The sequence below is a fragment of the Gobio gobio genome (assembly GCF_949357685.1).
Source record: "Gobio gobio genome assembly, chromosome: 15".
Taxonomy (NCBI): domain Eukaryota; kingdom Metazoa; phylum Chordata; class Actinopteri; order Cypriniformes; family Gobionidae; genus Gobio; species Gobio gobio.
Genome location: NC_137108.1, coordinates 21,725,777 through 21,740,003, shown reverse-complemented (window position 1 = coordinate 21,740,003; position 14,227 = coordinate 21,725,777). Strand labels below are relative to the sequence as shown.

Below are 14,227 nucleotides of genomic sequence, written 5' to 3'. Positions count from 1 at the left end.
GAATGTAACTGACTGAAAGGGAACGTCTCAGGTAACGTATGTAACCCTTGTTCCCTGACGGAGGGAACAGAGATGTTACGTCGACGTCGCTGACGTAATGTTGAATGTAACTGACTGAAAGGGAACGTCTCAGGTAACGTATGTAACCCTTGTTCCCTGACGGAGGGAACAGAGATGTTACGTCGACGTCGCTGACGTAACGTCGAACGTGACTGACTGAAAGGGAACGTCTCGGTTATGTTTGTAACCCTTGAGGGAACAGAAACGTTACGTCAACATCACCGATGTATAGGGAGCCCAATACGTTGGTGACCTAAAGTTGAATGTGACTGACTGAAAGGGAACGTCTCAGGTAGCGTATGTAACCCTTGTTCCCTGACAGAGGGACAGAGACGTTATGTCGACGTCGGTAACATAACGTCGATTGTGACCGACTGAAAGGGAACATTTCAGTTACATATTTAACCCTTGAGGGAACAGAGACGTTATGTCGACGTCGGTGATGTAACGTCGAACATGACCGACTGAAAGGGAACGTCTCGGTTATGTATGTAACCCTTGAGGGAACAGAGACATTACGTCAACATCACCGACGTGTTGGGAGCCCAATATGTTGGTGACGTAACGTCGAACGTGACTGACTGAAAGGGAACGTCTCAAGTAACGTATGTAACCCTTGTTCCCTGACGGAGGGAACAGAGACATTACGTCGATGTCGGTGACGTAACGTCGAACATGACTGACTGAAAGGGAACGTCTCAGTTACGTATGTAACCCTTGAGGGAACAGAGACGTTACGTCAACGTCACCGACATATTGAGAGCCCAATACGTCGGTGACGTAACGTCAAATGTGACTGACTGAAAGGGAACGTCTTGGATACATATGTAACCCTTGAGGGAACGGAGACGTTACATCACGTCACCGATGACGATAACGTCGAACGTGACCGACTGAAAGGGAACCAATTTCTTCTTGTAGAGAACATTTTAAAAAAGAATTTGTAATCGAAAGGTCCATGGATGTTAAAGGTTCTTCATGAAACCATGTCAATGAGGACCCTTCATTTTTAACACAAACAAATTGTTCTTTTGAGTTTGAACTTTTCAGCGAATGATTCAGTTCACAAAGCCTGAATGATTTGTTCGTGAATCAAACTCATTTAAGTGGTCTGGTCACACAGAGGGGAAGATTTTCAGAGAATAACACCTTAAATATTGGTTTGTTGATCACACAAAACATTGTACAACTTCAGAAAACTTAATATATATTGTGCAAGTTGTATGGACAACTTTTATGGTGCTTTTGTGTCCTATTTGAAGTTTGAAAGACTCAGTTCTCAGTCATTGTCGTTCTAAAAGAGCAAACAGTACAATTTTATTCCACTGAAAAAAGAAAGACATACGAGTTTAGAACAATACAAATGAGTAAATACTGAAGAAAAAAAAACCCCTAAACAGTGTGTATAACTGCTGGCTGTTGTGCTCGGTGCTTCTCTTTGTCTCTGCTGACTTTGCTATCCAACACAGAGAAAAAGATTTAACGCAACCATCCCAGAGAAGCCAGCAAGATGTGTCCTCTACTCTCTCAGTAGGGACGAATACCCATGTGTCTCACAGACACCACTCACACAGCACAGCCTTCAAAGTATTCAGTGCGTCAAGAGAAAAAAAAAAACCCCAAAACATCTAGACAAAAAAATTCCAATGGTAACATAGACAGAATTGTGGCCCCAGCCAACAGACACATTCACGGGACAATTAAGACTAGCTGGCATATGTTTCACATATTACAAATAGTTTAATAATTACAGTGAAGAACACAATTGAGGCACTTTGCGAAGTTCAAAAATGGATACAATTTCTATTGAGATTTAGATTTTTGTGTAAATGAGATTGGAAGTGCAGCACAAGGATGCTCTGAACCTATATCACAACTATTATATGAAAAGACGCCAAAAGCATTTCATATCAAGTGCAATTTATGCCCATTTTAGAAAGCGCTCCCCTACAGTGGAAGAACAAACAAGTCGTTGTCTTTTTAACATTAAAGATGATTTTTGTGATGGCTGTGCAAATCCCTGTCACTGTGCACAGTGCACTGACAGGAAAGGCACTTCCTTTTTATAGCAACAGGATATGAAAGATTTATCCAGTGCTACTATGGAGAAAATCATAATTTTTATCAGCAGGACCTAATGAAAAAAAGTGATAGTTCACCCCCAGATTTCAATCATGTGATCATTTACTCACCATCATGTTGTTCCTAAACCGTAATGGCTTTCTTTAATGCATCACAAAAGATTATATTTTGATCAATATCTGTATTGTTTTTGACTTTAACTGGAACAAAAGACAATTTTTCAATACATGTTATTTGTTTTGTTTGTTCTTATTTTCTTACCGACTGTTTACTTGTCTTTAAAAAATGTTTGAACTTTATAGTAGTTCGATTACTAGTTTTTGTTGTGGTATAAAAATTGTAATCAAGAATTATGAAATTTAACAGTAAAATGTTGGTGTCAAAAATATTTATTAAAATATAAGGTTAAATCATCCAAAAACAACGAAAATAACTAGTTTGTGTGGCGAGGCAAGTGAGAAACATCTTTGGTGTTGAGGCCTGCTATATTAAAGTCACAGCTAAATGCGACATTTATTATAACGGTTTATGTGGTTATTGTTCCAAGTTCACTTAAATTAGGTTGTTTATTATTATTATTCATGATTACTTACAGACAGAAAAATGTGTGATTAATTAGTTTTTTTTTATCAATTGAGAGCACTAATATATATATTGTGTTCCACAGGAGAAAGAAAGTCATACAGGTTTGGAAGGACGTGGGTGACTCATTTTCGGGTGAACTATCCCTTTAATATTTTTTATGTCATAATCGAAAATAAATTTATGAACATTTCTATTGTTTCCCTGTTTTAAGGCACCAGAGGTACTGAATCAAGTCTCAAGACTTAGTAGGGCTCAAAGCGCTTCAGACAAGAGTGAAAGGATCTTGTTCTAATTTAGGCGTCACATAATTATTGCATTATACAAAGCATCTGCAAGTAACCGTGCAAAGCAATACAAACACCCACACCCACATGCAAACACAGAGCTAAAATGTCTCTGTTGATGCCTGTCCCATGGAAAAATCTGGATTCATAGATTACATTGCTCAATATAAGAAGGTTTTCAAGTGTAAAATGGAGTACCAGTGTCGCTTTGCTGACCGTGATCAGCGAAGCAAAAGCAAAAATCAGCATAGAAAGATCTACTATACTATTAAACGGCTCAGGTGATTGCGGTTTGTCACTCAGTGACAGAGACTAAGTCCATCACGCTGAGCTACAGTGCCTCGGGCTCCAGACCAGTCTGTGATTCACAGGACAGAACATACTGCTTTTAAAAAGTTCAGTCTCAGCCGTCAACGCTCAAAAAGTTTGCAGGCGACCTCCTGATTCGCCTGATCAAAAATCTTTGGAATGTCTGTTTGTTAAAAGCAGTATAAATCTTTGCATTGTCGAGAAGAATGTTCCCTTTTCATAAAAAAAGTGCATGTTTGGATGTTCACAACTGTTCCCTTTATGCTCTCTTGTCCCCATTATCTCTCGTTTTGGAACTGCAGGAAACCAGACGAGCGCTGCAGGAACGCTATCGTCTCTTGTGGAGGCAAAGGTTTCGCTGAAGGCACGTGGGGCTCATTTACCAGGAGGTTCAACGGGGTTGTATTCGGTCTCCCCTGAGGACACCTGGGAGATTCTGCGTGTGGAGCCCCACAGTCGGCGGGAAAACTGCCCTGATCGCACCTGAATTAAGACAAAGGAAGGTGCTGATTCATTTTCTACATGTACAGTAAAACATTTTAACAGTACATATTTTATGAAATAAAGAGTTAACAATTAATATAATATAATATTTTAGGGATGTCATTTTGAATAATTTTGTCTAGTACACCACAAAAACAAATATGTATATATATATATATATATATATATATATATATATATATATATATATATATATATATATATATATATATATATATATATATATATATATATATATATATATATATATATATATATATATATATATATATATATATATATATATATATATATATATATATATATATATATATATATATATATATATATATATATATATATATATATATATATACTGTTTTTCACAGTTTACACAATATTTGCTATATTTACAAAAGTTGTTAAACTGTTACACTTAAAATGTACACTAACGTTTCGGGTCAGATTAAAAAAAAGAAGAAGAAATTAATACTTTTATTTAGCAAGAACGTATTAAATCGATCAAAAGTGAAAGTAAAGAAATTTACAATGTTGCAAAAGTTTAAATTATAATAATGTCACAATAGTACTGTTTTAATCAAATAAATTCAGCCTTGGTAAGCATAAAACATAAAAACATAACAAAAATAAAACACTACAACCTCACAGAATATATGTGACAGTTTCATTGGTCACTCCTTTAATGAGTAGCATGCATTTGATTTCAATCAGTAAACGCTTAAAGGGTTAGTTCACCCAAAAATGAAAATTCTGTCATTACTTCTGTCAGATTTTACATATGTGTGATAACGCGACAATTGTCGCAATTCTTTTTTCCTCAGAATTGGACTTTATAACTTGCAATTGCAGTTTAGATCTCACAATTTTGAGAAAAGAAGTCAGAATTGCAAGATATAAACTCGCAACTGCGCAAAAAAAGTCAATTGTGAAGAAAAGGTCAGAATTGCGAGTTTATATCACGCAATTCTGACTATATCTTGCAATTCTGACTTTATAACACACAAATGTGACTATTAAAATGATGTGATTAGTTAGCAGCTTATGAGTTAACATTCATTGCATAGATTTGAGCAGTTATAGCATTAACTATTAAACATCATTATTCAAAATATAGCGCTAATTGTTTGGGCCAGCGATAAACTCTTTATGCTCGGCTAAAGAAATAACTTTTTTTTAAAAGAATTTTTCCAGACAACAACAAGATTTTCCAGGACATTTTACATTTTCTCTAATTTTCCATGTGTTTTCCAGGACTGGAAAATTTGTCATCAATTTTCCAGTTTTTCAAGGTTTTCCAGGACGAGTGGGAACCCTGACGTCGTTACAAAGTCCATCTCACCACAGTGACTTTACAATAATTTAACGATGCGACGACAATACTTTTTGTCCGCAAAAAAAAATAAAAATAACACCTTTATCCAACTTGTTCTTGTCTTCGGTGTGTGCCTCCACGACGCATGCGCGAGAATATGACGCAGATCCGGTGTTCGGACACATGACCCAGAAGCGATTTGTTTACAAGCAGAGGAAGACGCGCGTATCTAAGCTGTTGAATTCTACATTGCTCGTGCTTTAGGTCTCGGCGTAGTTCTCAAAATGGGGCTTAAGTGTGCATTTCATGGATTCCCGAACGCTGGCGCTACGTCATATTCTCGCGCATGCGTCGTGGAGGCGCACACGGAAGACAAGAACAAGTTGGATAAAGGTGTTATTTTGATTTTTTTTTCGCACAAAAACTATTGTCGTCGCATCGTAAAATTATTGTAGAGTCACTGTGGTGAGATGGACTTTGTAACGACGTTTTTAGTGCCTTTTATGGGTCTTGGGAGTGTAAATGTACTGAATGCCAATGGAGGCCTATCTGAAGCCTTTCTCAGCCATCAGCTTTCAACTAAAATATCTTCATTTGTGTTCCGAATATGAACGGAGGTCTTACGGGTGTCGAACGACATGAGGGTGAGTAATTAATGACAGAATTTTCATTTTTGGGTGAACTAACCCTTTAAAGGAATAGTTCAACCAAAAACGAAAATTTTATGTTTTTCTGCTTACCCCTAAGGCATCCAAGATGTAGGTGTCTTCGTTTCTTCAGTAGAACACAAATGAAGATTTTTAACTCCAACCGTTGCTGTGTGTCACTCATATAATGCTTGTCAATGGGGTCTAATTCTATTAGAGTAAAAAAAACATGGACAGACAACTTCGGCCGGGTCATAGATATGTATACGTAGATTCCTCATTCGAGCGATCCACGCCATGATCCACGCAGGTACTAATGAGGTATCTATGTATATATCTATGACCGGGCCGCTATTTTTGACCTCACCTATGGGAAGTGATGGCAGTCTGGAGAGCTGAAGCGTTCGACTGATATGAGGTGATATATTTGTATAAATACTGTTCGGTTTCTCTCAGAAACCGATCGTTTCGTGTCTTAAGACGTCAATGTGTCGTCACGAGCCGCGGGGTTTAATTTGAAGTTGTCTCTCCATGTTTTTTTTACTCTAATAGAATTAGTCTCCATTGACAAGCATTATATGAGTGACACACAGCAACGGTTGGAGTTAAAAATCTTCATTTGTGTTCTACTGAAAAAACGAAGACACCTACATCTTGGTTGCCTTAGGGGTAAGCAGAAAAACATCAAATTTTCGTTTTTGGGTGAACTATCCCTTTAATGGCAAACCCTTCCACACACAGACCCTCTCAAACTCACTCACCTCTTCCGGTTTTCCTGCTCCCACCACAATGAGTTTGCCATCCTCTAGGCCCACCAGGATATGACTGCTCTCTTTCGTGACAGACACACAACGCACAGGGACCTTCAGGGCCAAGGGCGCCACAGCCAGATTTAAGCTATACACACAGACACAAAGACACAGAAAGAGAGACTGAGAAGTAAACATGAACCCAGCTGCTTAAGATTTAATGTGATGACACAAAAGGATTTAAGAATGCTTCTACAATGAAAAAATGAAGAAAAAAAAAATATGATCAAACAGGTTGTGCTAAGCTGGGAAACTCAAGCTGTATGCCTACACTACCATTAAAAAGTGTGGGGTCAGTAGGATTTACTTTATTTTTTTAAAGAGTCTCTTATGCTCACACAGGCTGCATTTATTTGATCACAAACACAGTAAAACTGTTATATTCTTACAATTTAAAATAACTGTTTTCTATCTTAATATTTGTTAATTGACATGTATTCCTATGATGGCAAAACATCACAGGAATAAAGAATTTTCCGCATCATTACGCCAGTGCCACACGATCCTTCAGAAATCATTCTAATGTGCTGATTTGCTGCTAAAGAAACATTTCTTGTTGAAAACAGCTTAATATCGTGTGGAAACTGTGACAGATTTTTTTTCCAGGATTCTTTGATGAATAAAAAGTTCAAAAGAACAGCGTTTATTTGAAACAAATTGATTTGTGACAATGTAAAAGTCTTTACTGTCACTTTTGGTCAATTTAAAGTGTCCTTGCTGAATAAAAGTATTAATTTCTATTAAAAAAAATACTGACCACAAACTTCTGAAGGATAGTGTTTAGTGTACAATAACTGTTAGAGGTGTGTTTACCTGTACAAGTCTCGAATGTGAAGGTTTCCCAGTTGTGTGCCCACGATGAGGTAGTCAGGCACCAGGTGCAAAGCTGAAATCTTCTCATCCAAGGTCTCAGATGCTAAGAGAGAGCCATTTACAGAATACACATGCAGTGCATACTTGTCCTACAGGCAGAAAATAATAATAATAAAAAAACAATGAATGTAACAGTCAAAAAAAACAAAAACAGGACAGGTTAGAGAAGCACTGCATTAATGTACCTAGATATAAAAACAATATTATTATTATTTTTGTTTATAATTTACACCGAACAGGCATAACAATGTGACCGGTGAAGTGAATAACACTGATTTTCTCTTCATCATGGCACCTGGTAGTGGGTTGGATGTATTAGGCAGCAAGTGAACATTTTGTCCTTAAAGTTGATGTGTTAGAAGCAGGAAAAATGGGCAAGTGTAAGGATTTGAGTGAGTTTGAAAAGGGCCAAGTTGTGATGGCTAGACGACTGGGTCAGAGCATCTCCAAAACTGCAGCTCTTGTGGGCTGTTCCCGGTCTGCAGTGGTCAGTATCAATCAAAAATGGTCCATGGAAGGAACAGTGGTAAACCAGCGACAAGGTCATGGGTGGCCAAGGCTCATTAATGCACGTGGGGAGCGAAGGATGGTCCGTGTGGTCTGATCAAACAGACGAGCTACTGTAGCTCAAGAAATTAATGCTGGTTCTGATAGAAAGGTGTCAGAATACAGTTTGTTGCGTATGGGGCTGCATAGCCGCAGACCAGTCAGGGTGCCCATGCTGACCCCTGTCCAACGCTGACATTGGGCATGTGAGCATCAGAACTGGACCACGGAGCAATGGAAGAAGGTGGCCTGGTCTGATGAATCACGTTTTCTTTTGCATCACGGGGAATACATGGCACCAGGATGCACTATGGGAAGAAGGCAAGCCGGCGGAGGCAGTGTGATGCTTTGGGCAATGTTCTGCTGGGAAACCTTGGGTCCTGCCATCCATGTGGATGTTGCTTTGACACGTACCACCTACCTAAGCATTGTTGCAGACCATGTACACCCTTTCATGGAAACGGTATTCCCTGGTGGCTGTGGCTCTTTCAGCAGGATAATGCGCCCTGCCACAAAGCAAAAATGTTTCAGGAATGGTTTGAGGAGCACAGCAACGAGTTTGAGGTGTTGACTTGGCCTCCAAATTGCCCAGATCTCAATCCAATCGAGCATCGGTGGGATGTGCTGAACAAACAAGTCCGATCCATGGAGGCCCTACCTCGCAACTTACAGGACTTAAAGGATCTGCGGCTAACATCTTGGTGGCAGATAGAGTCCATGCCTCGATGGGCCAGGGCTGTTTTGGCAGCAAAAGAGGAACCAACACAATATTTTTCATAATGTTATGCCTGATCGGTGCAATTTCCATTCTCACAATAACAAATTTTATCGGTGTCGGATGGAAACTTTGTATCTCCAAAATTACTACTTTTCAGGAAATGGAAAAAACGAAAAAATTGTAAATAATCGAACACTGCGCTGTCAAATTTGATATTGTGGCTTTACATATGGCCGAACAGTTGTATATGTCATTATATTATTAACATTTTACCAAAATCAAGCTCAAATGGAGTTACAAGGTTATTGACCAGCGAATTTCATACGTGTTTTGTCCACCATTAGAACGGTTGCATCAACTTACAGCTTATAAACTTTACTGTAGGTATGTGGGCGCTCAGTTTTTTCTGTCATCGGCCAAAATCCCATCGAAGTAGCTATTTAACACAGTATTGACTATGACTTGACGACAAATACTAGACTAAGAGCTCCTCAAATACATAAAACATTAGCCTTCATTTATACATTGTTTCTTGTGTAAAAGTCCCAGTACTTTATTTACCCTTGCATTGCAAACAAGTAGAGACTGTCCAATTTGTGTGCAATAAAGGCGGGGTGGAGTTATGTGAATTTTGACAGTTCGAGGATCCAATGGGGCTACGAGGTTTAGTCACAAGCTCTTTTTAATACTTTTCATTTGTAAGATATTGGCAAAACCCACAGACAGACATAAAGGGTGACTAATGGTTATGATTTATGAAGAAAAAAAAGACGAGAAATGGAGATATGAGGTTTCCGCCTGACAGCAACAACTTGCTTCTTTTGACAAACTGTGTTTAGTGTTCTGCAGTCAATCAGCACCTTTCCAGGCGTGCGGCCCTCCATAACTGTCTGTGCCACTATGTGCCCCTCCATGCCGACCTCCAGCTGTGCAACAGGGGCAGGAACGCAGCTCTCACATGGTGGTCTCAGGGTCCGCAGGTACTGTCCACGACGCACACTGTGCATGATTACTGTGCCATCCTGAATGAGAGACAAAGACAGCAAGGGAGAGAAAACTCATCAACCCTGATGGCAGTGCAATGAAGCTGATTAACTCCTGAAGGGATGTTTTAGAAATGGCCTGATTTAAACCTTTAAACCTGATTTTTACCTTTGACCCTGAGATCGCCATATCCAACTCAGTGCTGATGGCGACACACGTGACCTCTTGATCATGTCCACAGAGCACCTGCACGGGCCGTGGAGACACACCGCTAGAGAAACCACCCTACAGGTAATCAAAATATATATTCAGATTTAATCACTAGTTATATTCATACATATTCATAACTAGTATATATAATCATGCTGTAGTTCGGACTATTATTGTATACACTACCTTTCAAAGGCTTGAAGTCAGTAAAAAAATGTAATGCTCACCAAGGCTGCATTTATTTGATAAAAAAAATACAGTAAAGCAGCAATATTGTGAAATATTATTACAATTTAAATGACCTGTTTTCTGAATATATTTTAAAATGTATTTTTTTCCTGTGATGGCAAAGCTGAATGTTCAGTATTCAGTGTCGTATATATGTCGTAAATAAATATTAACAAATTAAAATAAAACAAAGGAATATAGTCTTTAATTATGTCAATTAAGTAAACACTGTTTCAAGTAATTATTCAAGTAAATAATTAGTAATACAATTAAAAATGATCACAAATGATGAGCAATAGAATAAATTGTATATAAAAACATATTTTTGATCACTTTTGATCAATTTAATGTGTCCTTTCTGAATAAAAAATATCATGATGATGGGATGATACAAGCGTTCAAAAGCAGCTGTCTGTACATGTTACGTCTGATACATATTTTTGTACTAACTTGGTATTAAAGTACAAGTATTCGTGTTAGCAAACCTGCTGTAGGACCTGCCACACCATGCAGGTGGTGTCCCGTGAGCCAGAGATGAGGTAGATACCACAGAGATCCAAAGCCAGGCATGTGACAACATCTATATCCCACAAAAATGCCCATTAATTAGCCGTCATGACATGCATTCATAATCAAATGCATAATGTAATATTCTGAATGGTTTAAATCAAGAGGGAGCTGATAGTTATTAATTGCTCAGTTTCAGAAACAAAATATTCAACGAATATTCATTTTATTTAGGATTTAGCTGAACAACTCCATCAAGCTCATTCCAACGCCTACAGCTGCGTCTCGGCTCAGTACTATTTCGGTACGTCTATGTCGGACAGACGGCTCTCACCTATGTGACGGCAGATCCTGCCCACCAGCTTGGCCTTGCCTAACATAGTGACCCGCAGGCTGCAGTCCCAGTGCCCCCCGCTGAACAGCAGACGCCCGTCACTGGACACCACCAGCACCTGGGAGCCGATTTCCACCCCTGGGGAGAACGGCCCGCTGAGGAACCGCTGGGTCCTAAAAACAGATCAAACAAAAGGTTAGTACCAACAAACGGGACTAAACTTGTCAGCAGGAACAGTGGGTGAACATTTGAAATAGATCAATGTTGTGTTTAAGCATCGGATTCGACACATGTTAGCAAACCACTCATAAATAACAAGAAAGGCTTGGCAAAACAAATGAGCTTTTACTACAAAGGGCTCAATTTGACTGAAGAACATTCGTAGAGATGAAAGCAGCCAAACCACCAGAGTTTGATGTCAAATAGCTGCTGTTTATATGCTTCTATAAAGCTTTTGATTATTTGTCCAAAGACCAGTGTTGTCACCATAAAAACAACTTTCTGACTAAACAAAACCTCGTCTTTAGAAATGTATGACATAACTAGCCTCTGCACATGATTATATAATGCGTTTATAGTAAATGTGCTTGTTCAAACTTACTTTGGGTTGCTCACAGAGGGGTCTCTGGTGAAGGTGAAGTAATTAGCTATGTTCTTGTCGTAGGGCAGCCAGCTATGAGTGCCTATCATCCCATTAGCACTCACTGTCACCTTAGAAAAAGGACAAAAGTAATTCAAAATGCATTTCAGATGCAGGCCTGTTCTGCAACAAACGTATTGATGAACCATATTTTGAATATGAAAAAAAGAATATGAACCATATTCTTTTTTTGTTGGTTTTGAAAGCAAGTTTTATTCAGCAAGTATGCATTAAATTGATCAAAAGTGACAGTAAAACATTTATAATGTTACAAATAAATTCCAATATATATGTCTATTAATCGAAGAATTTTCAACACAGATAATAATAATAAATGTTTCTTGAGCAGCAAATCAGCATATTAGAATGATTTCTGAAGGATCATGTGACACTGAAGGAAATTTGCCATCACAGGAATTCATTAAATGTTAAAATATATTCAAATTGAAAAGAACTATTTCAAATTGTAATAATATTTCTCAATATTACTGTTTTTATGGTATTTTAATCAAATAAATGCAGCCTTGGTGAACATTAGAGATTTCTTCTTTCTTACCAACGGCAAACTTTTATACACTAGTGTATATATGTTTTCCGTTTAAAGACCACTGATCTATAATAAATACATATGAGTACAGTCAAACTAAAATGTTTTCAGACACCTTCAACATTTTCTCACATTATCACAGTTTATTCGCTATAGTTTAGAAAATGGTAATAAAATATGACAAGAACTCTGAGTTTAACTGTGTCATGATAATCTTGATAATGTCAGATAACTGATATAAAGGTATGTGATGGATTACAATAAACTAATCAGCTGTCAGCTGTCAAATTTAAGTACACAATTAGATAATACCAAATTAGGTCTACCAATGACCAATAAATGCTTAATTTTGTTCAGTTTGTGGTGTAAAAGGTTGCATAAACACTTAAGCAAAACATGGTCAGGTCAAAGTGTCTGAATAATTTTGGTCCCAAATTTTTATCAATTTTACTGGTAGTCCATTTTATGAAGAATTTTTGGGTATAATATGTCAGTTTACTTTATTTAGCTATCCTCACTTACATAAATAAACTAAACTGTCCTGCACCCACTAGTAAAATATCAGGTGTCTGAATAATTTTTGGTTAGACTGTATATAGAAATAAGTAATAAAGATCCATGTACACTTAGTGAAAACAATATTTGACCCTCTGGGGTACTTCGGGTCGAAAATGACCCGAAGAGTTTTATAATTTTTTTCATCGGAATGGTCCGAAACTTGGTGACTTTATTGGTATTTGGTATATGAACACCCAAAAAACACACACACACACACACACACACACACACACACACACACACACACACACACACACACACACACACACACACACACACACACACACACACACACACACACACACACACACACACACACACACACACACACACACACACACACACACACACACACACACACACACACACACAATTAGCTTTTGGAATGGCACGCGTTCATTTGTGTGTGCGTGTTTTTGTGTGTATAAGTGTGTGTGTGTGTGTGTGTGTTTGTTTTTTGTCTGTTTTGCACTCTCGATGTTTTAGAGATTCACCCCTTCACTGTTGATTCCTTTTTTCTGCATCCTGGCTGATTTGTAGATTTTATGCACAAAAAAACTTGCCAATTTCCCATTCATTTCCTATGGGGGTCATTTTTGACCCGAAGGTCCTGAGTGTGACACATTTTTTTTACGACCACTTAGACTTTTCAAATCCTGTCCCCAATTTTTTTGGGTGTTCAGATACCAAGTACCAATAAAGTCACCAAGTTTCGGACCATTCCGATGAAGCTACGATTTGAAATTTTTTTTTTATAAAAAGCAAGATGAACTATAGTGGTAAAAATGTGCTATTGCGTGATAATGCTAAATGTGTCCACCGGATAGCACCGATCTCATTTAAAAAATTGCTTTCATGAGGTCTAGGCTTGACTCTAAAATGAAATACAGCTTTAATAAAAAAAAATATATATATGTACACATTTTTTATTATATTCAATGGGAAAAAATGGGTCATAATGATTGCATAAATATCAATTATAAATCATAAAATTATCTCAAAACACCAAAAAAGAAAAGAAAAAATATTATTGAACAAAAATTTATTCCATTGATTTTACTCAAATCTTTTATTATCTTAATCCCGCCCTCCATGTCATTTTTGACCCGAAGGTCCTGAGTGTGACCCATAAATGAAGTACCGCAGAGGGTTAAGAGAGAGATAGACAAATTGTATCCAAAAATTTAATAATTAATTCATTTAATTAATACATTAATTTATATTGTCACTGTCAACACAAAAAGAGATCTGGAAAATATGAGTAATATAGAGTAATGTTTACTGTATAAACTGTTAAATTTGAAATTTATTTATACAATGCTTTTCCAATAAAAATTATTTTTACTGTAAACAGACAACCTCATAGAAACAACACAAATACAAACTATTCTAACTAAATGCAATGTTTTTTTCATTCATATTGAAAAACAAAAACATAACAGTTATTGCATTATATTCCTGATCAGTCTTTAGAAAGTAGAATGAAAAAT

The 14,227-nt window shown here is 37.4% G+C and overlaps 1 protein-coding gene across 1 annotated transcript in view; it reads right to left on the bottom strand.

Moving 5' to 3' along the window:
- Positions 1–1,348: 1,348 nt before the first annotated feature.
- Positions 1,349–14,227, bottom strand: part of nbeal2 (neurobeachin-like 2) — a 104,176-nt gene continuing 91,297 nt past the window's right edge. Inside the window, exons 47-54 of the mRNA XM_079836354.1 lie at positions 11,594–11,703; positions 10,993–11,165; positions 10,637–10,731; positions 9,882–9,998; positions 9,590–9,751; positions 7,406–7,554; positions 6,545–6,680; positions 1,349–3,803 (exon numbers count right to left, since the gene is read on the bottom strand). Of these exons, the coding sequence (XP_079692480.1) occupies positions 3,696–3,803; positions 6,545–6,680; positions 7,406–7,554; positions 9,590–9,751; positions 9,882–9,998; positions 10,637–10,731; positions 10,993–11,165; positions 11,594–11,703 (1,050 nt within the window). The 3' untranslated portion in view covers positions 1,349–3,695. The remainder of the gene's footprint in view (positions 3,804–6,544; positions 6,681–7,405; positions 7,555–9,589; positions 9,752–9,881; positions 9,999–10,636; positions 10,732–10,992; positions 11,166–11,593; positions 11,704–14,227) is intronic.